At 37.3% G+C, this 22,727-nt stretch overlaps 1 protein-coding gene across 2 annotated transcripts; it reads right to left on the bottom strand.

The window, feature by feature from the left end:
- Positions 1 to 1,166: 1,166 nt before the first annotated feature.
- EMB1579 (ATP/GTP-binding protein family) lies at positions 1,167 to 22,674 on the bottom strand. Of its 2 annotated transcripts, XM_088894150.1 has the most exons (24): positions 22,535 to 22,674; positions 18,983 to 19,073; positions 18,562 to 18,762; positions 15,343 to 15,627; positions 15,175 to 15,201; positions 15,012 to 15,085; positions 14,134 to 14,802; positions 13,983 to 14,028; positions 13,052 to 13,144; positions 12,906 to 12,961; positions 12,523 to 12,640; positions 11,927 to 12,138; positions 11,774 to 11,837; positions 8,193 to 8,363; positions 8,064 to 8,094; positions 6,769 to 7,961; positions 6,598 to 6,672; positions 3,251 to 3,325; positions 2,826 to 3,158; positions 2,079 to 2,291; positions 1,923 to 1,964; positions 1,776 to 1,838; positions 1,565 to 1,664; positions 1,167 to 1,360 (listed from the first exon to the last, which is right to left on the bottom strand). In XM_088894150.1, the coding sequence occupies exons 2-23, from the start codon at positions 19,052 to 19,054 to the stop codon at positions 1,575 to 1,577; spliced, it is 4,203 nt and encodes a 1,400-aa protein (XP_088750276.1). In that variant the 5' UTR covers positions 19,055 to 19,073; positions 22,535 to 22,674; the 3' UTR covers positions 1,167 to 1,360; positions 1,565 to 1,574. The 2 variants fall into 2 exon arrangements, with proteins under 2 accessions (XP_088750276.1, XP_010274405.1); XM_010276103.3 differs by lacking the exon at positions 1,167 to 1,360 and having other exon boundaries at positions 1,377 to 1,664; positions 22,535 to 22,673.
- Between the last annotated feature and the right edge of the window lie 53 nt (positions 22,675 to 22,727).

Genomic DNA, 22,727 nt, shown 5'->3' with positions numbered 1-22,727 from the left:
TTTTGAGAGAGAGAGGGGCATATTTTCCAACATTAATATTTATCTTTTCCATTTTTCCTTTATGGCTTTGAGCTTTGATTATATGCGAGCTACCAAATAATGAATTGCCAAGTCTGTTTTCAACAACAATATCAAACTCCACCTCCACTCGTGATCCAATCGAAAGGTTTGGGTTTCCCTGTCTAGTTTATAAGGCTTATGGCAATATTATTTTATCTCACTTGGTCAATAAAATCTCTTTATCAGTTATGGCGAACGGCAATGGTGGGAGCACGTCAGACACCAGTTATTGGAGTTCACATGTGTCCCACAATGCCCCACAGCACATCCCCACCTTGTATTGGGTACACCTCCCGATAATAATACGGGAAATGACAAGACATCACAGGAGATGTTCCAAATACAAGGTAGGGATGTACTGTGGGTATTGTGGGGCACAGATGTGAACTCCAGTTATCGAAGTAGAAGCATTGAAATTTTGGATTTATTAAATTTTATTTAAAAATTAAAGAATATTGAAAGACAATCAACCACAAACAGATAATATTGAATTTTAAAATAATTTTATAAACCACATGGTGTCAAATGTGATGTGTGAACGGACACTTGCAGGACTTGGTCAATTGTCAGGAAACTAGGTGGTAATTTAAGGCAAATTCTAAACGGTCCGGGTAAAGATTGAACAAGGTTGAACCTTAACTAAAATTGGATTAGTGTATCAACAAGGACCAATACATTTACAAACTGGACTACACGGTTGAACAAGGTTGAGAATTGAAAAGTCCTTATGGTTCAGTATGAATCAGACTCGCCATTATCAGATTCAGACCAGACAACTCGAAAGCTCATTGCGTCAAAGGCTTTACTAGTTAATAATTAATGCATGTCATTTTTTAAATGTGCACGTCAATTGGATAATTACCGTCACGTAAAATTTGTGTGCCATCAATTCAAGTTTGAAAAAACTTCACTTCTCTTTTTTTCCTTGACAGAAGAAATAGTCTCGTAGAACTAAAATCAATAAAACATGAATATTTTAGGGGTGTTCTTCGACGTGATTTGCATTTTTAAAACATGAACTTCTAAACATGTTCTTAAACTTCCGACTTCAAAAATACGTTTTGCCTTAAACCAAACATTTCTCATCAATTTTCGTAAATCATACATCTCTAAATTCTGTTTTTGTTTTACCATCACTTCAGAGTTTAACACCAATTGTTTTCTGAAACAAAATCTACACCCTTTAGGATGCCTAAATCACAATTTTAAAACAATGTCGATCCTAGCTACGTGGGGTCTTGGGAGTGGACTGGATGCTCCCTTATAAATATCAACCTATCATGTTCGCTGCATTTCATACCTGAATGCGAGGACAATGGAGTTCCAATTAAATAATTTTATGGGAAGAAGCAGAATCCTCAATTTTCTGTAAAATGCAAGATCCGCCCAATTCTTTACATTGGAGTTGAGCCGAAAGGAATTAAATATCGAAAAGTATAACAATCTTCACTCAGACCTAAAGAAAATTATCCATGGAAGACCTCAATGGCCCCTGGCTACTCACCTATCCAATTTCAGATGTCCGTAAGCTTCACCAGCTTATTGTAGAGAATGCGATTGTCTCTTGCTGTGTTGCTCTCAAGCAATGCACTCTGCACTAGTTCCTGTACAATGAAACAGCTCTGATCGCTATCAGGTCATCAAGGAAACAAAACATAGCAAAGAAACAAATAAAACCTTGAAAATGAAAATTTGACTAGGTGCAAGAACCCCACCTTAACATCTCTGTGTGAAAGGAATTTACCCAAGCTGTGAAGAACCAATCTCAAATCTTCAACCTGCAAAAGTAGAAAAGGAATTTAGGCCTCACCCACAATCCTATCATGAATCCCCCTCCCCAAAGGAAAGAGAATAAGAGCTACCTTGATGTAGCCAACTCGATTGCGATCAAAGAACCTAAATGCCTGTTACATATACAAAATCCCCATCAAATAAGCAATAGCAGAAAACACAACACAATCTGCATAATTGATTAGACAATTAAGCATGAAACAAACAGAAAAGGGAAAATGGCACACCTGCAATAGCTCCTTGTCAGCAACAGGATCTACTTTCTTAGGTGTCTCCACCCCTACCTCTTTCTCCTTTTCCAACGTCTCGGATTTTTCCTCTGTACCTGAAGATTTCTTATCAGTCTTCTGCTCCTGCATAGATTTCTCTGCATCATGCTTTTCATCAAGCAAGTCCTCAGGCTTAGCCTCCGCATCAGCTTGCCTGTCTTCATTTTCAACCTGCAGAAAAAAGTAAATTATAGCAAGAGGTGATGCAAGTGGTTGACAAACAAAATGAACCAAGACAAATAAAAACTGAATCTCCTCCGACATTGATGTTACAGTGGCACCAGCCACCACAAAAATGTATGCATGCCTTCAGTATTTGAAGCTTGCACAATGGCAGTTCACGACATAACAATTACCAATAGTGTTCCAGCCTCAAATATAAGATCACAACATAATAAAATCGATACCTTCTCCTCCCCCCAACTCTTAATTTTTACTGCACTTTCTTCCAAGTGAAATGTCTTTTAATCCCAGATGCTAAATTTTTCTAGTTGGGTTGTTCTTCCTTTCAATGAAGAATAAACTAATGGTTGAATTACTTAAATAACAAAGTAGGAAAAAAAGAAAACTAGGAACAACTATATCCAAGATAATTAATTTGGGAAAATGCAAAAAATAAAATGGAAACCATCATCCATCACACAAAAAGTTGCCCTAAGAATTAACACACCATACAAATTTAACAAGGAAAAAAAGAAGTCCTACTTCCTTAGGAGTATCATTTTGGGGGCTTGCATCTTCCATTTCTTGATCTTCATCCAAATCTTCTTCTGGATCCTCTTCTTCAGATTCATTATCCACATTGGACTTATCATCCACATCCGCAGAAGTATCCATTTCCTTAGCATTAGTTTCTTGGGTTTCTACATTGGTGGACTCAGGCTTTTCAGATTTACCAGATTCATTCTCCACAGGAGGTTCATCAGTCGTCTTGGAACGCTTCCTTGATGATTTCTCCTTATCAGTATCCTTCTCAGGGTTCTCATCACGCTGTCTTTTCCTTTGATTTCTTCTGTGCACAAATTTGACACGCAGTTTCTACAAGCAGAGAAAGCATATTGACCCAATGAGCACCAATGAAAAGATTGACGCAGCTAAATACATAGTCTGGTCAGCTTTGTGAAAGGAACCTGAAGAAATGTCAGAAGACGACTGCCCATTTGGTACTGAAGCATTTCATACAATGACTCTGCAAATAAGGAAAGCTGCAAAAGATGCACATTTTTAACTTCAGCAAAGTGTCATGTTTAACTTCAACTATCAAGTTAATAAGCAAAGGATGATAATATGGCAAGTACTGATTGCATGAGCAGGCATGGACCAAAGCATAGGGATGGTCAGGCAGACCAGTGATTTAAAAGGCGCACAGGCGAGGCGCATTTTAGGGTATGTGCCTAACCCAGGTCCTAAGCACACCCCTTTCAAAATGCACACACCTGGTGCACCTAGCCGTGTGCCTGATGTGCCTTGCACCTCAGCCCAGGCAAGCGCCTTTTTAAAATTCTGCACTTTTTGCTTTTTTGAGCCTAATGGCTGGGCCGGGGGCAAAGACCCTAGACTCCCGATCACGCCCCTTGAGGCAAGCCCAAACCGGAGCTCCAAAAACCCCCTATTTGCTAATGTTCTTCATTCATCATTCCAATAAAATATCTTCTTAAAAGACAATTAAAGTTATAAAATTATTATTTCTTATGTGAGAAATAAGAATTAAGACCCTAACATGGACTTGTTCGGGCTTGTCTCAAGAGGTTTGGTACAAAGGCGACTCATAGAACCAAGAATGCAATATGTTTTACATCACATTAGATATTTGAAGTAATGCAATTGAGGAAAAAAAAGAGATTGTGGGTTTTACATGCTTGTAAATGCTTTATATGTTTTCTTTTATTTTTAAATTTTCATTTGAATACGCTTTACATGTTATGTTTATGTATCTTAATTTTAGATAACAGGTTTTTTAAAACACTTATTTTAAAATTTAAGTTTATTTTTTTATTAACATTATGTTTAATATTTTTTGAATTCTTTCTTTTTTTATTTTTTTGAATTTTCTAACAATTTTTTTTTATTTTTTAGCCATTTTTTGTAATTTTGTGCCTTGCTTCAAAAAGGTGTGTGCCTCGCCTTGCGCCTGAGGCGCAAATTGGCCCTTGCGCTTTTAAAACACTAAGGAAGACCTGATAGAACTAAACCAAAACATTCCAATCATATAGGATCCAAATCTACATCATGTGTCCCGATCAATGTTTTAAAACACGGAGGCGTGACGCGAGACGTTCCACTACCTAGAGGCGTGAGGCGTAGTTCAAAACGCAAGAGGCATAAGCCTCCTTAAGAGGAAAGGGGTTAGGAGTAGGATGAAGAAGAAGGGGGGATCTCATTTTTTCTTTATTTTTAATAAAAAACATTTATATTAAGAAGAATAAAGATGCATAACATTAGTTGAAAGGGGGGGTAATTTTTAATCACTAAAAATTACCAAAAATTGGAAAAATCTGAAAAAATAATTTTGGAGGATAGGGGTTTGCTTGGAACACCTGCAAAAAAAAAATTTGTGCACCAAAATAAGCTGGTTTCATGCCGAAAAGTATTGATAAAAATGGTTTTTCACTAATATTTAATTTCTAGAAATTACAAAAAATGGGAAAATTTATTTTGTGGAAATGGGATTGCATAGAATCAAAAGGGAACACTCCCACACTACTTTTATGAAAAGATGAGCTAGTTTCATGCAAGAAAGGTGCACAAAGACGAGTTTGGGACTGTCAATCAAAGCGGTGACATGGGGGTGTGTATGGGTGATATGCTGAAAGAGCAACAATGGTCATAAGTGCATTGTGGGTGTGCACATCCCTTGCACCACGACACACCACATGAGGCACCAACTGCAATGTGGGTGTGCACACCCACATAGTGCAAAATGATGCAGCATGGGGTGTTGTGTGCAGTGTCAGCACATCCACCACGATGCACACCCACTTGCACCCTGTGTTAATAGTGTAGTAGGGCTGTAAACTACACACTATGCAAAGGTGGAATTGGTGCACCTAACACAAGTGGTAGTGTTACAGCCCTACCTACACACAGTGGGTGTAGTAGGGCTGTAAACTACTACATGGTGTGTTACAGCTCTGTCACTACAATAGTAGAAAACACTACACGTGTAGTGTTAGCATGTTTAACACACACCAAGGTAGTTTAGTGTTTTCTAATATTGGTCACCTCACATGGAGGCACCACAGTAACCACTTGCACCATGACACACCACGGGGGTACCACAGCACACCCACACGTGGCAGTTCACGCATGCCTGCGCACAGCCACCGCCTGCACATGCACGCCCGCGGGGAACCTGTCCCGAGGCCCAGGCCTAGTGGGCCGCAGGGCAGGCTGCTGGTTAAATTGTGACTTGGCCCTTTAGTAGACATCATCATAGTTGGTTAACTCAAAGAAAAGCAAATTGGGCTGAATTGAAAAGGGGGTGGGGGTTTGGGGGGCGAAGCCCCCTAGCCAAAGGGGCAAGGGGCAAACCACTTTCTTTCCCCTTATCTTTTCTTCCCTTCCCTTTCCTTTTCTTTCCTTTTTCTTTTTCTTTCCCTTCCCTTTCTTTCCCCTTCCTTTCCTTTTCTTTCCTTTTTCTTTTTCTTTCCCTTCCCTTTCTTTCCCCTTCCTTTCCTTTTCTTTTTTTCTTTTTTCTTTTTTTTCTGTCTTTTTATATCAGATGTGCAAGATGCACATGAGGTGTACGCCTCTAGCACGCCTCATGAAAAAAGCGCAAGAGGCGTACACCTCAGAGGTGTTGGCGCCTCTGGCATACGCCTCAGAGCATTTTGGGAGCGCCTCGCCTGGAGGCGCCTCCAGGCATATGCCTCCCATGCCTTTTAAAACACTGGTCGCGATTATAATTGGGTTGGGGATATTTTGGTTGTTCCAAACCAATTAAGAACTGATCCGATTATATATATACTATTAAAATATTACAAATATACCAAATACATATTTTTTCTCATGATATACTAGTAATATTATCATTATTATGGTCCAAATGTGTCAATTAAGTAGATTTTACTTTTTAATAATTTCAATTAAGTAGGTTTATTACTCATCAAAAATTTAAGTAGGTTTTTTGTCAAATTACATGTTAAATAGGTCAGGCCCAATAGTCCCTATTAATAATTGGGTTGGTACTGGATCTATAATTACAGACCATAGGGTCTGGTTCAGAACTGGTTCTGTAAATTCATTTTTTTGGTCGGGACCAGTTTTACCCTGACCTGGACCAGACCCAACACACTGACAGAACTACCAATGGGTATCCAGGTCCAAGACCTCTTCAGACCTTAAACTCAGGCCCACATCACTTGATATTAGGATAGTTCTGGGATAAGATTAAGCACTGAATATAAAAAATAAAATGGTCAATGTTAACAGACTAACTACAAGCATTGAATATTTGCAGTTAAGTTGAAAAGAAAACCTCAAAGGTTGTTTCCTCAATATCCTTGTCATTATAATCCAATAGTGAATCCAGTGAAAGCGACAATGATCGGATCTGTACACAACAATTAGGATCAGGCAACACAGTTTGAAAGTTAACATAGATACAATTTAAATAGCAATTACATTAAGGCATGCAATTTTAACCTACTTTAGAATCCTTGGTCCATTTTGTTTGTAGTAACAAGCCAGGATGCTGAGGAGGCTCATCTGACTTTCCCTTTTCTTTTACCTCTTTACTTGATTTGCCCCTAGATTCATCTTTCCCATCTTTGCCTTTCTTCTCTTTCTCATCTTTGGTTTTTTCCCTCTTGGCCTCACGGCTATCCTTATTGGAAAATTTTTCCTTGGAAGCCTCAGAGTCCACTTTAGACCTGGAGTCCTTTTTAATATCAGCATCCTTCTCTTCCTTTTTAATCTCCTTGCCAGCTTCTTGCTTCTCAGTGTCCGTTGCTTTCGACTCTGTTTTAGGGTTTTTCTTCTTCCCCAACTTGTTTGCCTCAGCAGCCTGCTTATCTGCATCAGCAGCTGATTCTTTCATGTTTTCTGCTTCATTTCCTTCAACTGTCTTATTTTCTTCTTTCTCAACATCCTTGCTCTCAGCATTTCCACTCTTTTCTTCCACATTGTTGGCCTTCTTTTTGGGTATCTTCTTAATGATTTTCTTCTTAGTAGTTGTTTTGACAGCAGATTCTGGCACAGCAGAAGAACCATTGAGATCTGTCTTATCTTTTGGATTTTCTTCTTCTTTCCCAGTTTGCATTTCGTCAGAGCTTACACCTATACCACCTTTTTTAGAAGATTTTCCCACAGGAACCTTTTTTACAATTTTCTTTCTCAAGGTTTTGACACCAGAAGTATCCGCAGGAGTTCCATCCTGCTCTACAGTGGTTTCTGGCTTAACTTGCTTTTCCTCTACATTTTTCTCATCCAATGTCTCATTTTGTTTGTCAACTGTTTCTTCCGAGTCATTTATCTTACTAATAGAAACCTTCTTTTTTGTAACTTTTTTCACAACTCTCTTCTTCGCAGGCTTCTGCTCAATTGTCTGGGCAGTGGAAGAGTCATCCTGCTCCACTTTTTCAACATGCTTTCCCGTTCCACTTGCTTCTCCATCTTTTTTCTCATTCTTCTTCTCAAGTGCATCCCCCTCTCTCTCAGCTGTTTTTCCTTTGGCACCATTTCCATCATCATTCTCCTTTTTCTTGACATCAATAGCCTGTCCAGAGGGTGTACCATGTGGCCCCTTCTTTTCATCCTTTTCATCCTTTGCTACATTGCCTTCAGCTTTTTCAGTTTTTGGGGAACCCATGTCCTTATCTGATTTTGATTGACTCCGATCCCCTGAGAATAAACTAATAAAATCATTATTCTGAATAGTAAGGTTAGAAACCCTTTGTGACAACTAAGAACCAGCACTAGATGGAAATACATCCAACTACTCACCTTTCACCACTTCTTTCTTCTCACTAGATTTCTGAAAGAAACAAATGGAACAAGATTGGTGGTTAATACATACAGAATGGAAAACAATAACCAAGGGAAAGGAATCTAAACAAAATAAAAATAGCAGACCTTTTTTAAAGAAAGTTGATGCTCTCTCTCAGCTATGGCTTTCTTGTATGCATGCCATTGGTCTCTCCATGCTTCCACCGTAGGAAGACACTGAGACATATCTGGAACAAATAGGACAGTAATCTCTTTGTGGCTGAATAATCCATCCTTTCCAACTCTATCATAGTGTATCTGTATCAAATAAAAGATTGCATTCATATTTCAAGACAATAGAATATCAAGAAAAGTCCTACACCACCGAACCTTAAAAAACTGTGTTCCAATTTCAGTGGTCATCATACCAACCATGTAACAACTAAAAAGTCGGTAATTGAGCAAGAAATCCAAATTTTTACTTCGATAAACAATTATTTATATAATCTGGCTTTTGTTTTCCCATTTGTTCTTGTTGTGGTAGCGATGTTACTGGTGTTGGTGGTCGTATGCCAGACCATCAATAGTTTGTGTGGGGTTCAGACTTCAGACAGGTGATTGTAGGCATGCACATGGGCACTCATGCATTTAGGGATTTTGAGGTGACACATGGTCAGCAATAACCATTTGGTTATGTCATATGTGAGATATCTCCTTGTGACAATTAACAGTTTTATTGTGGAAGATGGCATTGAACCTAGATACAAGATGATTAAAAATATGATGTCTAATGACATGATTCGAGAAGAATTGCTTGGCATGGATGAAGTCAGAGAAACCACCAGAAAAAGGTCTCTAGGTAAGTGGCATAGGTTTGCAAAGCACCAGATTGGGGTGGAACCACAGTGTCATAATGCCAGAACTGGGGGTGCCAGTCTTTCCCTCGGTATGAGAATATGAATTGCCGTGCAATACATGCAAAACATGTGCTTTAAAAAGCATGAACCATAAAATCTACTTTCAGGTCTAATTCCAAGAACCGGATTTTGTTTTTGTTTCATTGGGGTGGGGGATGATGCCCGCCATGGTGGTTTTTATGGTAAACATAGCCTCTTTGAGTGAATGTCATTGTTGCTAGTTCAATTAATGGAGAGAACAGCATAAACAACAATAAATGTACTTCAAGCTAAAAGATACAATAGTAAGTTTCACCTTTTGGCTTTTGAGAGCCAAAAGAGATTCAAATATATAACAAATTGATGCACATAGGCTTCACACTTGCATGCATACAGCTTTTTGAAATTCAATACAATTTAATAAAAAAGGATTTCTATCAGAGACATCAAATAGACAATTATTGCTTTGTGTTTATTTTTTGAGAGGGTTGTATTTACACCTCTAACAGACATGGACAAACACATGCACCCAGGTGGTGCAAGCACACATGCAGACTAATGTGGGCAACAAGCAGTTTGAGGTGATAATGTAGGCAATCACCAATGCCAATTCATTTAGCAGTGGCACCATCATTGAAACAACCAAGAGTTAGATGGTACAACAGGTAAATAACAGCATAATATGAATGGTGCAAGAACATAATTGGATGTGGTTTACATAGAAATCGACAATGTAAAAGAGAAAATTACCAAAAGAAATAGATTGAGATGGTCATAGAAGACCATCTACAGCACCTGCTCGAAAACGTGATCTGCTACAGGTTGAAGGGACTAGAAGAGCTGGGGGCAGACCAAGGACTTGGGTGGAAGTAATAATTTAAGCACCTATAATTTAACAATGGATATGGCACCAAACAGACTGGAATGACAACACAGGATTCTTGTAGCCAACCCCATATAGTTGGGACAAGGGTTAGATGATGATGATGAAATAGCCTAGAGACGGTACCAAAGGTTGAATAAAGTAGACGACTTGGAGCCGCCAGAAACTTGGCAGACAAATGGAAACGTGCTTTGATGCTTAGGCCAAGCATTAAAAAGAGAATTTTAAAACATTAGGCTACATCTTAGTTATGTATGTGTCTGGCAGGTCTTCTACAATCCTATATCAGTGGTTATGTAAAGCTGGTCTATTAGAGATAATCGTTAATTATAGAGATATAAGTGCAATCAAGCCATATAGTAAGCCTATGCCTTGTGAAAGTGCATATCTTTTCTTTGCGGGGTTTGTATTCCTGCCCACAAGAAAGAAAGGTTCAGCCCTAAAATTGTGCCCCATGGTCAGGCTCATAGCTTTGCCCTTTTTTTTTTTTTGATCAATAGCTTTGACAATAATTTGCCCCTTCACAAACAAGCAATTCACTGTGAGAAACTATTAAATGATTTGTTAACAAGAATGATCAAAGAATCACTAATGATGCCAAATCAAAGTTGTTATGATATATAAGCAATTATAGGCAATTGTGAAGTACCCTTATATAATTTTTCAAGATAAAAAAATAATTCTAGGTAAATTCCCTAGTTTTTTATAGCAATCAGCACGCATATAAAAAATAGCAATACTCTTTACAATCTTTTATAAGAAATACTCTTTACAATTATCATCAAGTTTCCTCTAAAAACATGGCAAATCATTATACTTAAAGAAAATAGCATTTTAAACCTATTAACTTCAACAACAAAAACAATAATTCATCCTTTAGAAAGTTATAATTTCATTTAATAAAATCTAGAGATATAAAGTAGCAAAAGGAGAAAAAAACATGGGACAGATCTATTTATTAAAAGAGATGGAAAGTAGTTGTAGAAAAAAAAGAATAAGTAATATATACTACATTATAAAAACTCCTCCCTTATATGTGATCAAAATTCATCCTTTAAATTTAAATAGCAAACCCCTTAAACAAAGCATAAGTAATATATATTACATTATAAAACCCATCCTTTATATGTGATCAAAATTCATCCTTTAAATTTAAATAGCAAACCCCTAAAACAAAGTGCAAGTAATATATAGTACATTATAAAAGCCCATCCTTATATGTGATCAAAATTCATCCTTTAAATTTAAATAGCAAACCCCTAAAACAAAGCATAAGTAATATATATTACATTATAAAAACTCAGTATCAATATGCTAATAGGATGCAACTATTATAATATCATAACAAGGCACCCATATTGTAATTTTTGTTCCCTAGGTGGGCACTCAGGCTAGGAACCCTATCAAAGGTACCTTATCACCTAGGTGACACCAACGACAACTATGGGCTGAATGCAAAGTTCTCTTACCAAGCATTCTAAGCATGATTTAGAGATTAAAAATTAGCAGATATGTTATGTGTACAAGGATAAATCATTGCTTAGAGCAATATTAGACATTAAGTTTCAATTTCAATTCATTATTCTACGTGTACACTCCATACAAAGTTCTCATCAGACCATATTAACTAACCTAAAAATTTAGGTAGGCAGGTCTTTAAGTGCAACATCAAGGGAAGTGAGACTATCTCAAGGAAACAACTCCAATTACGGAAGTAATGCACATCAACTTGAGTTAAATTCATTAAAAAAACACTCAAAGCATGATTTTAGCAGATCTGAGTACAAGGACAAATCATTGCTTAGATCAATATTAGACATTAAGTTTCAATCTCAACCCATTATTCAATGTATGTACTCCATCCAAACCTCTCATCAAACCATACTAACCAACCTCAAAAATTAGGCATACAGGTCTTGAAATGCCATATCAAAGAAAGTTGAGACTACCTCGAGGAAACGATTCCAATTATGGCACTTACACAAATCAAGTTGAGTTAAATCCTTCACATGTCTGCAAATAAATCATCTCCTCTATTTAGTTGGCAAAAATAGCAATCTCCTACTTACAAACAAATGAAGTAACATATAATAAGAGCAAACCTAAGAGCTGTTTGAATCAAGGAATCGTCACCAATTGAAGGGTCCCCACCATCAACAACATCCCATGGGCCTCCAATAGCCATAAAGGAACGATCTTTCCTGAGAATGCCAAACCTCAGGATATTATTGAAATGTGGTATGCGGTCATCAGAGCTTTTATCAGAAGACAAATCATCCAGAGCATCTTTACTGATTCCACTCATCAGGATCACCTGAGTAAATGACAAACACAGAAAGCATGCATTAATCAAGACAATCTGTACAGATAGACAATCAAGCTACATCTGTGCTACATTGCACTTCACAGTTCAAAATGAATGCAGTGTCCTGTTGGAAACTATCAATCTTTAGTGCAAATGCCATGTCTGGACCTTTGCCTGTGCTGTATCATTGCATGCCTATTTGTATAGCGACACATTTAACTCATAAAAGATCATGCACTTGTGCCTAGCTTCCATGATCAGCTCCCACTGACGTTTAGATGTTTAGATGTTTGTCTCACAGGGTACAACCATGAATGGAATAAAATCGTCACTGCAAAGAGGTAGCAATGTAAAGGAATCTGTGCAAAAACCCTAAACTCTGATAGGATCTACCTTTGCATTCCACACAGTCCTTCCACAATTTGACATCCCAGATTCTTCGGTTAACACTTTTGTTGATGCATCCTTCTGCTCAGATTTCTCCTCTATTTCAACAAGATCATGCCCAAAACTGTTCCACAACATGGCGGTGAAATGTTAAAGCTTTATATAATAACGGTTGATGAAATCTATATGAAATGTTAAAGATTTATATAATAATGGTTGATGAAATCTATATTTGATTTCCAAGCAGGGTCAACATGAAGCTTGGAATAACGCTACCAAGACCAAAAATGTTGAAACAACTGGTGACAGCAAAGAGAAGACAAAAAAGGCAAAACAAAATTTAAAGTTGTGCAAGGCCTAGTCAAACAGAAGATCCTGGGAAAAGCTACCTGACAGGAGTATGTAAAGAAAGCTTCAGGTTTCCCTTTGGCCAGTGAAGAACAACCTACAATTATTGGAAGCCAAGCTAAGTAAAACGACTGAAATTATATAATGATGCTATTCCTTTCATGTAAAAGAAATAAATATAGCATGCCTTGCAGAATTCTGGTGAAATTGAAAGCTTTGGATAGCGTTTGTTTAAGGACAAATAATCCTTTTCAGAGTCCACTAAACAGGATTGATAGACCTGAAAAATCAATTAACATGAGAAGTTAGCTCCACAAACACAACTAACATGACAGCATCCTGATCAAAAGAATGAAGTAAACCAGAAAACCAGAGAGCAAAGCAGTTATTAGCCAATGAAAGTCTACAAACATAAAGCAAATTCACAAATGACTATGGAAGTCTCAACTCTATAGAAATTTTCAATCCTTGTCACTTTTTGGAAAGGAACCCATTCACAGCTTAACCAAAGGTGGCACAATAAAATTATATTAATAGCATACATTTCAACACAACACCATCGGAAATGAATAGCAGCAAATTTGAGGGTCTCAAATCACAAGCAGAGATCGGTTGACTCCATAGGTTCAAAAGGAAGTCCCCGAAATATATCTTGATCATATCCTAGTAAAACATATAATAGCATCTGCAACTCTTAAGCTGTTTGGACAAAGACATGAGATAGATGGCTCTAATTATTTCAGTTCTAAAGATAGCCCAAGATCGAGATAAAACAAGATCCTAGCAACTTTGTTAAACCCAAAAGATCTGAGGAAAGAAGAACAGTACTAAGAAGAAAACCAACCCCAGAGCCAAATAATGACAGGAAAGAAAATAAAGTCTTAAGAAAACTCAGATGTCAATGCCAAAGGATAAGAAGAATCAAGGCAAGACTTAAAACGTCAGCTACGGACCAAGGAATGAGGAAATGAAATTAATATCTCAAGAAGAAAATCCAAGCTCCATAGCAAAAGGATATGAATAGACAAGATAGATTTGAAACACCCCCCCCATCTTGAGATCCTCACAGTCGAAAAAGTTCCCAACATCATTGAACGACTAAATTCTTATGTGGTTACCTTGCAGACATATTCTCTCCTTTTTTCTTTAACGGGTGAATGATGCCTTCAGCATAGCAGAGCACAGAGTCAGTTAAGAAGGCCGTGCCATATACAAAACAGCAATCTACTCATAACTATAGTAGGGCAAAATAAAACATCAAAGGTCCACCTATGTAAAGCCTCGTGACGGGGAGAAGAATCTCGTCGTAAAGGCCTCTCATCTCTCATCAAAGAGGAACCATGTCGGTCCCTAGTGACTCTTGGTGGAGTTCGTTCACGCCTAAGTTCAAGTCCACGCTTACGTTCACGTTCTCTCTCTTTGTCCCGGCGCTCCTGAAGGCGTTCCCTTTCACGCTCCCGTTCTCTTTCTCGCTCCCGCTCCTTCTCCCTTTCTCTTTCTTTCTCTCTCTCACGTAAATGCTCCCTACGACGCTCATCCTCCCTCATCTCAATCTCCCGACGAAGCCCAGCTCTGTCATCCTTCCGCTCATCAACCCTGGATGCTCCAATGCCAGGATGCCCACCACGCGAAAGCATGCTACCTGGATAATCAGACTCAATTGATGCACCCCGAAGTCCTTTCCCCGTGACATAGTCCCGTCCAGGAGGCAGACTCACCCCATAAGCACCACTTGAAGATCCTTGTGCATACATTAGATCATCCATATTCCTGCGAGGAGCTGCCCCTAGAATTGATGGAGCGCTTTGCCCACCATATGAAGAACCACCAAGCATTGATAAAGTGCGCGGATCAGCATCCATTCTTCCACCATAAGAGCTAAGATCTTCAGTTGCATGACGAACAGTAGCACCCCTTGCTGCAAGATAATCAATGGGTCTGCCAGAAATGTGTATGCTACTCAGTGTGGTAACCTAACAAAAACTCTGCACAGGGTTGGCACTATTGCCACTAACAAAGAATGGTACACCATCTTAACATTGAACAAGTGGGAGTATTGCGGACAATTTATGGAATACATACTAGAACCATTCATAGAAGAGATGTGAATGTTACCAGTAAGTACAATTATGGCAATTGAGAAATACCTTGCACCTCCATCTAGAGAAGCAGATTGCAACGATTGAGCTTTCAGCATTTGTTGTTGCCGTAGAAAAGATGCCTGGCAAATAATTTACCTCAAATGAGAATCTTCAAGAGATTAATATACCTAAATGAAACATGTGTGTCTTAGACCCAAAGGCATTTTACCTGATCAATGCGATCATAAATCTCAGGCTATTGTGAAGGACAAGAAGACCATCCAGGGAAACAATTAGAGAAGCAGACAGAGATTAAAGATAATTAAAAACTTGGGGGCATAAATTGAAGATTAAGAAAAGAAACAATGAATTGTGTAAATAACTACAATCTTCACACCTGATGTTGATGACCAAGACCAATAGAATCTACATATCGTCTACTTGATTCACTTTGTAACTCCTGTCCAAGATAAGCATTTTGTTCACTATATTGTCGTCTATCCAGTGATGAATAGTCAGAAACCTTTCCTGAGGAGAATTGGTCTCCCTTGAGACCATAACCATGGCTTGATGATGATACATAGTCACCAGATGCAAATTTAGGTGATTCTGCCATAGCTGAGGAATAACCCCGACTTTGAAGGGCTGAAGAACCCCCTACCTTGCCGCTCATTGCAGAAAGCTGAAAAAGAATGCAAACTACCTAGTAAGATCAATGGTACATTAAAACAGTTTATATTTTCATATGCCAACATTATAGATGACCCTGTAGATAGCAAAATATGCAAGTCAAGAATATATTGCATTAATAACATGAATAGTACAAGTAAATCTGCCAAAAGTTATTGATCAAAAGGTGGCAGAAAGCTTTGACATGCTAACTTCTGTGATGCTTAAAACCCAGAAGACTCCCCTAAAATTATGCAGCAAAGCATATATTGCATTAATAACACCAAAACTTTGGCATGATAACTTAATAACACCTCGGCAATTGAGGGAGACCTCGGCTCGGCACCTCAACTGCTTGAGAGACCTGCAAGGTAGCCAAGCTCGAACTTCTGAGTTTTTGACACAAGCCGAGCTCAAGTTTCTAATTCGAATCAAGCTCGAGCCTGATAGTTTATGAGTGAACCCCTGCAACGCAGGGCCCCCTCCACTAGTAACTATATTAATTAAAAGAAATTGGTTTGAACACATTACTGTCAGTGTAGTGTAAATTATTAGGAAACATATTCACTAAGACTCTCTTTGGTTCAGGGAATTGGAATTGAATTTTGGAATTCCATTAACATAATTCTAATTCAATATATTTCCAAGAGCTAAATATTAATAATTTGGGAAATTGTCTAAAACTCACCATGAGTTTTCAGCATTTCTCTTAAACTCACCACGGCTTTTCAAAACGTCTAAAACTCACCATGTTAGTAAGTTTTTATTTTCCAAAACTCAACTTCTGTTAGCGCACCGTTAATGTTTCTTAACAGAGGTGTCCACGTCAGCATAAATAACAATTTTTATAACCAAATCACCCTAAAATGGCAAGTTAGAGGAAAAGGGTCTTTTTCATTTTTCAATTTTCTATTTTTTTACATTTTAAGTGTTTTGTTATAATTTCTAATGTTTTTTATAATTTCTGCTCTTTTACATTTTTCTATTTTCTACCATCTATAAATTTCCTGTATTTTTTGTTATTTATTTGCAATTTCTGTTTTTTCTATAATTTTTGGTGTTTTTTCTACAATTTTTATTTTCTGATTTTGTTTTTCAATTTGAAATAATTTTTATTTGTGTGCAATTTCTATAACTTTTTACGTTTTTTGTAATTTCTGTGTTTTTATGTATTTTATATTTGAAAATATTTTTTGAACTTTTTCCTTTTTTTCATGTCTAAATATTAAAACATATGTATATATTTTATATATGTATATATTTTATATTTTTCTATGAAGATCAAAATGGTAATACATTAACAGCCATTAGTCTCTTTAACGTCAAGTTAGTGACATGGTGAGTTTTAGACATTTTGAAAAGTTGTGGTGAGTTTAAGAGATGCTGAAAACTCATGGTGAGTTTTTGACAATTTCCCTAACATTTTTGTTGAAATCAGAATCAACTTAACATGTGATAATACACCTTATCAAGCTTCACCTTGTTCCTCAAAAAAATGCCTTTTAACTGGTTAACCTTGCAAGATAAATACTTTTGTACTCAAAATAGATTCATGTATGATATCAACTCAAATGAACAGAAACTGAAACTTCAGATTGATACTCCTATTACATGAAATCAGGGTAGGTGGTAAAAGGAAGCAAAGAGAAACCATCCCCAGGGTAGCAGAGATCGGGAATGCATGTTGATAGCTGCAGAGTTATTCTCATGTCTCCATGTGCTGTAATTGGAAACGGCAATAAAGAAGAGTAGAACAATTAACCAAATCTGCTGACAAAATGAGCAATCAGAACATGAAGGTTTTAATTCTCTGTACATGGCCGGCCTTGAAACTAAATCATCCTGGCAGACTGAACCTACACTTGGTTCTGAAATGGAGAGACTAGAGAGGAACAAGGATTTTGCAGATGAAGTAATCTACAATCAAAGGGAAGGTCTGGGAATTAGGTATAGAGCAAGAGAGAGGTTTTTCAATTCCAAAGAATTGCAGCAGTTTTTTCTTTTCTCTTTTTTTTTTTTTTTTTTTGGGGGGGGGGGGGGGGATGTTGTCTCCCCTCATGTCCTGCAATTATAGTCTTAATTCTAACTCCTGGAGTTCACTCCACCATATGCACCACAAATATTCCAGATCCACCTGCACAAAACCCCCTTGAATAGTCTGCAAACAGACTGATGGATGTTTTCTTAGTCAAGCCCTTCTATGCAGCTCTAGTAGGCATCCAGGTTCTGTTCCTTGTCACTGGATATGGGAAGAGAATGTGCCACCTAAAGTTTCATTCTTTATGTGGAGAGCAGTGTTGGACAAAATTACTACCAATCACATTGTCTAACTATTCAGAAAGTGGATACTTTTCGTGCAGAATGAGGAATCACTCCCCAATCTCCTTCTCCAGTGTCCCTAGTCCCTACACATACTTTATTAGATATGTTTTACCTTTATTGCTCTCTTAAAGAGGATCTATGTAATCCCCAAGGAACTTCACTTCTGATTTCTTCATGGCTAGTAAGAGGTTTCAGTCATAGGGGAAAGATTTTGTTGAACTACAGGCTATACATTAATTATCAAAAAAAAATCAAAGTGGACAAAGCATGTAATGGTATTTGAGAAGTTTATCATTGGCGGATTTGGTGCATATAGAGAGTTAAATTTTTATGCTTTTACATTTCTATCCACATAATCAAGTCTATATATCTCAAGTACAATATGAAAAAAATAAAAATAAAAAAAGGAAGTCTAAAAAAATACATACCACAGACCAGAGTGAATACTGTAATACTGATACATTTCTATCCACATAATCAAGTCTATATATCTCAAGTACAATATGAAAAAAATAAAAATAAAAAAAGGAAGTCTAAAAAAATACATACCACAGAGAAAGAACAAACAAATTATGAACAAATCAGATGCAAACTAGTACATTTGGAAGTGAAAATAAAAACTAACCTGTTGAGCGGTATTCAAAGAAGATGCACCATAAACAGCCCCATATTGTCCCCCATAATGTGCTGCAGTTGATGGATGAGCTCTATATCCACCAACATCTGCTTCTTGAGAACCACCTAACATGGATGAATGCCGAGAGGCCAGGGAAAGTTGAGACCCTCCCTCAGGGCCACCAACAGAGCCTCCAGAATAAGGTCCAGACTACAAAGTAAAAAGATAGCAAAAATAGTCAATATATAATACTAAGTTATCAGAAATTGTTGAGCATCAACCATCACTCATCACTAAAAAGACTCAATTTCATCTTTTTTTTATTTTTGTAGTCGACTCAACATCTAGAAATTTAATTTATATAGTTGAAAATGATATACTTCTAATATGGAAATGTAATTTGACGATTGTATCTACATTCTACACTTACACTTTGCCCATATGCCGGTTGTGCAGAATATGACTGCTGGCCATATGCATTACCCCCCCTGGAGGAATACATGTCTCTCAGATAACAAAAACTGCACAGAATCATAAAAATTATACAAATTAGTTTTTCTTCACTAGGATGATGATGCATGTAAAAATTAGCATTAAATTAATCTGGATGCAATGGTACTATTTCCTATGCAAACATGTCAATATTATAAAGCTTACGCAAATTACCAAATCGGCTATAACCATGTGGCATTTTCCATTGAAGAGAGATCTTATGAACACGAACTTAATTACTAAATACATGTAGTGAATATTCTATGGTCTGTCCGAAACCACAAATGATCCAGTTTATGAGCTCCTTGCCAAGACAGGTCTGTCAGGAATTATTTCCTTGGGATCTCCATTGTCCTATAGTGGTATACTTAGATTCCAGAAACCCTAAAACTACAAGATAAATATGGATTTCTAAAGAACTTCTAGTCCTCTGTCTGTTGCTCAATGTACAGGAGAAGGTGACTGTTCACTTTAACACAGAAATCAATACTGTCAAGTTCAAACCCAATTTGCCGCTTCACTAGTTCCAATGGAATTGGAATCTTTCTGTTCAATATCACCACCCCTTAGCATGCCTCTAGTTCACAGTCTGTCTCAGGGCAAGAGTCACAAAATCAAAGGAGACTACACCCGATATACAAGATTGAAGATTTTTCAAAATCCAAGATTCCAAGGTGGAGATTGGAAACTACAGAGGGAGGAGTCACAACGGGAAGGTACCACATGTCCATTATGGATCAGTGAGATGGGGTGATTCTACTCAAGTTGAACGAATTGTGAGAGGATTATGAGTATTGTATGCTATTGGCAATTCAAGGGTGCAGGAAGAGGGAGATTCACAGGTAGTGCATGGCTAGATGAGGGACGCAGGAGATGATAACTACATCCAATGGAAGCATCTCGCTCACTGGTTTAAGAGATCTGCATTATGTGGCTAATTCTTTTTGCCAGGTGTGTGGAAGTAGGAATAAGTTGTACCCATTGGTTCATCATTATTGTACAATAGAGGCTACATCACTAACATCCTTGGGAAGCATCTCATTCTGTTGGGCTAGGACTTAGGAGATGTGCAGATGATTTGGATCTCTTTCAGCCAGGAATAGGATAAGTAGGAATCATCTGTATTGTGGCTCTATCCTACAAGATTAGATTATGATTAAGTAGGAGATCTGCAAATGATTCGGCTAACTCTTTTAACCAGTATTGGATAAACAGTAGACACTTGTATTGGGGATCTACCCTATCAGATTAGGTTCTAACTGTTGTATATGGAGATTTGTACGGAGGCTGGTGCTGGCCAGCCTTTTGGTTTACCTTTGAATCTTTGATTGCATTTCCTCTTTTCATTCTATAAATAATAAATCCACAATGACCTGTTACTGATCATAATCATAAAAATAGAGAAGAAACGGGAGGAGAGATTGAAAACAAAGAATAATCTCTTTCACATCAAGAATTCTCCAACTTTCTCAAGTGAAGTGCTAACTTTGTTTACAAATCACTTTATTCTAAACTTCCAAGTTCCAAAGTCCAGAAATGCAAAATGGTTCTTTTATCAGTCTAAACATACAAAAAGTTTAATTTGGTGTCCATATCCAAGTGCAATTAAATAGAAATGTTATTAACAAAATTCAAGTTGTCCACCAAGAAACCACTTCAGATAATCTCTTCAAGTAAAAAACAATTTTCATATATAATTAGTGTCTAGAGACACACAATTTAATCACTGCAACCATCCGTTCAAAATGAGAACCCTCATCTCTTTTCAACACACTTCACATGATCCTGTAGCTACTTTTTTCATCCCACCTATTTATGGTGCTCAACACCATTTATCTAGACATACATGGATACACCCTTTTTTCCATCCAACCCACTTACAGTGTTCAACACCATTTATCTACACACAGAACTTCACTGCAACCATCCAGTTCAAAAAGAGAACCCTCGTCTCTTTTCAACACGCTTCACATGTTCCTATAGCTACTTTTTCATCCCACCCACTTACAATGTTCAACACCATTTATCTAGACATACACTTCAACACCATTTATCTAGACATACACCATTTACTTGGCTATCTGTTCTTTACTCTTTCCTTTTACAAGACTTTCTTTTTCACTCTCCTTTACATTTTGTAGTATAGGTATCCAAATACAAAGATCATGTGTCAGATAAATGAATCTTCTCTCCCTAGCCCATCAAATAAGATGCTAAATACTGATCTTATATAACTAGATATTATGCATGAACAATTTCTCAAATGGTTTCTGCAAGATTTTCACAAACATGATTTACATTTTCATGTTCCTTTAATGCTACTATATCTTAAGGTGAGTGTGAGCATCGGAAAACAGCTCACTTGGGCTGGAAATGGAGTCGCCACCCATCATATTAAGAAATGAAGGTGATGGAACCTCCAAGAATGGCATAAAAATCATTTTTATTAAATAGTGACTCCAAAACCTAGGGCACTGGCTAGCCAGTCCAGGTAAGACTCGGATGGGAGAGGGGAAGGGTCAGGCACCCCTCTCCCGGGTCCAATAGGTGGGCCCACATGAGGTCCAAACAAGCAATCACAAATGAACAATAATAAGAACAAAGCATCAAAACAAGCCAGCACAAAAGGGAATCTACTGTATCAATCTTTATTATTTTTTTATTTCCTTCTTACTTTTTATTATATTTTTATTTGTTTTATTTTGTTATTTCTTCCTTTTATTTTATTAATTATTTATTTTCTTGTTGTTTTTCTTAAGGAACCCTACTTGATTTTATCTATTTTATGGAATTCTTTTTTTATTTTTGATCTTTTATGTTTTTATGTTTCATTTTTTTATTTTTTTATATATAATTTTTTACTTTTTATTACTGTTTCCCTTTTAGTAGCTAATTTTCCCCCTATCATCTATCCAATGGATGCTTCCTGACTTTCGGGCTAACCATTCAGACTTGTCAAACTTGATATTAAATTTTCCCCTATCATTTACTCTTCTCCGTCCATCAACGAATCCTTTACCCCTTCTTTCTTATTATGTGTATATACTCCTTGTCTCCAATATAACATTTATTTGTTTACATTTTTTTATTGCATACAGATCGAATGAACTAATTTAAACTGATAGAACAAATAACAAATTAAAAACGAATAAAACTAACTAATTCAATAAAACGAAACAGGCAATTACCTAATTTGCACTCAGATAACTAAAAAACGAAGACAGTGTAATATAGGCTAGTCAACAGTTAAAGTAGACAAAATGACAAATTGATGTTGGCCATCTAGATTCACATAATAATTAAAACTTCAGGGAATGGATTGGCGACGATGGTTTCGCCGGAACTGGTTCAACGAAAACTCCATCACTGGAGAGGCTAAATACCCCATTTGGATCCCGCTATTCCGCGACAAAACACAGGAGAGGCAAAACGGGAAAATTTGAAAGAAAAAGAAAGACAAAAGAAAAGAGGAGAAACGATGACAGAGTACCTGATTGGGATTCCGGCCTGGACACAGTCGGCAAAACAGAGGAACTTTGATTGGGATTCCGGTCTGAAATCTAACGCTGCAACTAGGAGTGTGCGTCTAGGTTGCTGATTTCGCTGGAAGTGCCTTCTTTCGAATTTTTCGGATTAGGGCGAATGGAAGTTTAGATTGAATTTATATGGGAGGAAGGGGCAAT

Source organism: Nelumbo nucifera, chromosome 1, assembly GCF_055504915.1.
Source record: "Nelumbo nucifera cultivar China Antique chromosome 1, China Antique-T2T, whole genome shotgun sequence".
Classification (NCBI taxonomy): domain Eukaryota; kingdom Viridiplantae; phylum Streptophyta; class Magnoliopsida; order Proteales; family Nelumbonaceae; genus Nelumbo; species Nelumbo nucifera.
Note: the sequence above shows the minus strand (reverse complement) of the source record. Positions and strands in the feature narration are given on the sequence as shown.

Excerpts from the sequence above, each read along its gene's own strand:
- EMB1579 (XM_088894150.1), bottom strand. The coding sequence starts at position 19,054 with ATGTATTCCTCCAGGGGGGGTAATGCATATGGCCAGCAGTCATATTCT. Across the intron at positions 13,145-13,982 it reads GGAGAGAATATGTCTGCAAG|GTCTATCAATCCTGTTTAGT; the intron begins GTAACCACATAA and ends TTGATTTTTCAG. Across the intron at positions 1,839-1,922 it reads ATCGAGTTGGCTACATCAAG|GTTGAAGATTTGAGATTGGT; the intron begins GTAGCTCTTATT and ends CTACTTTTGCAG.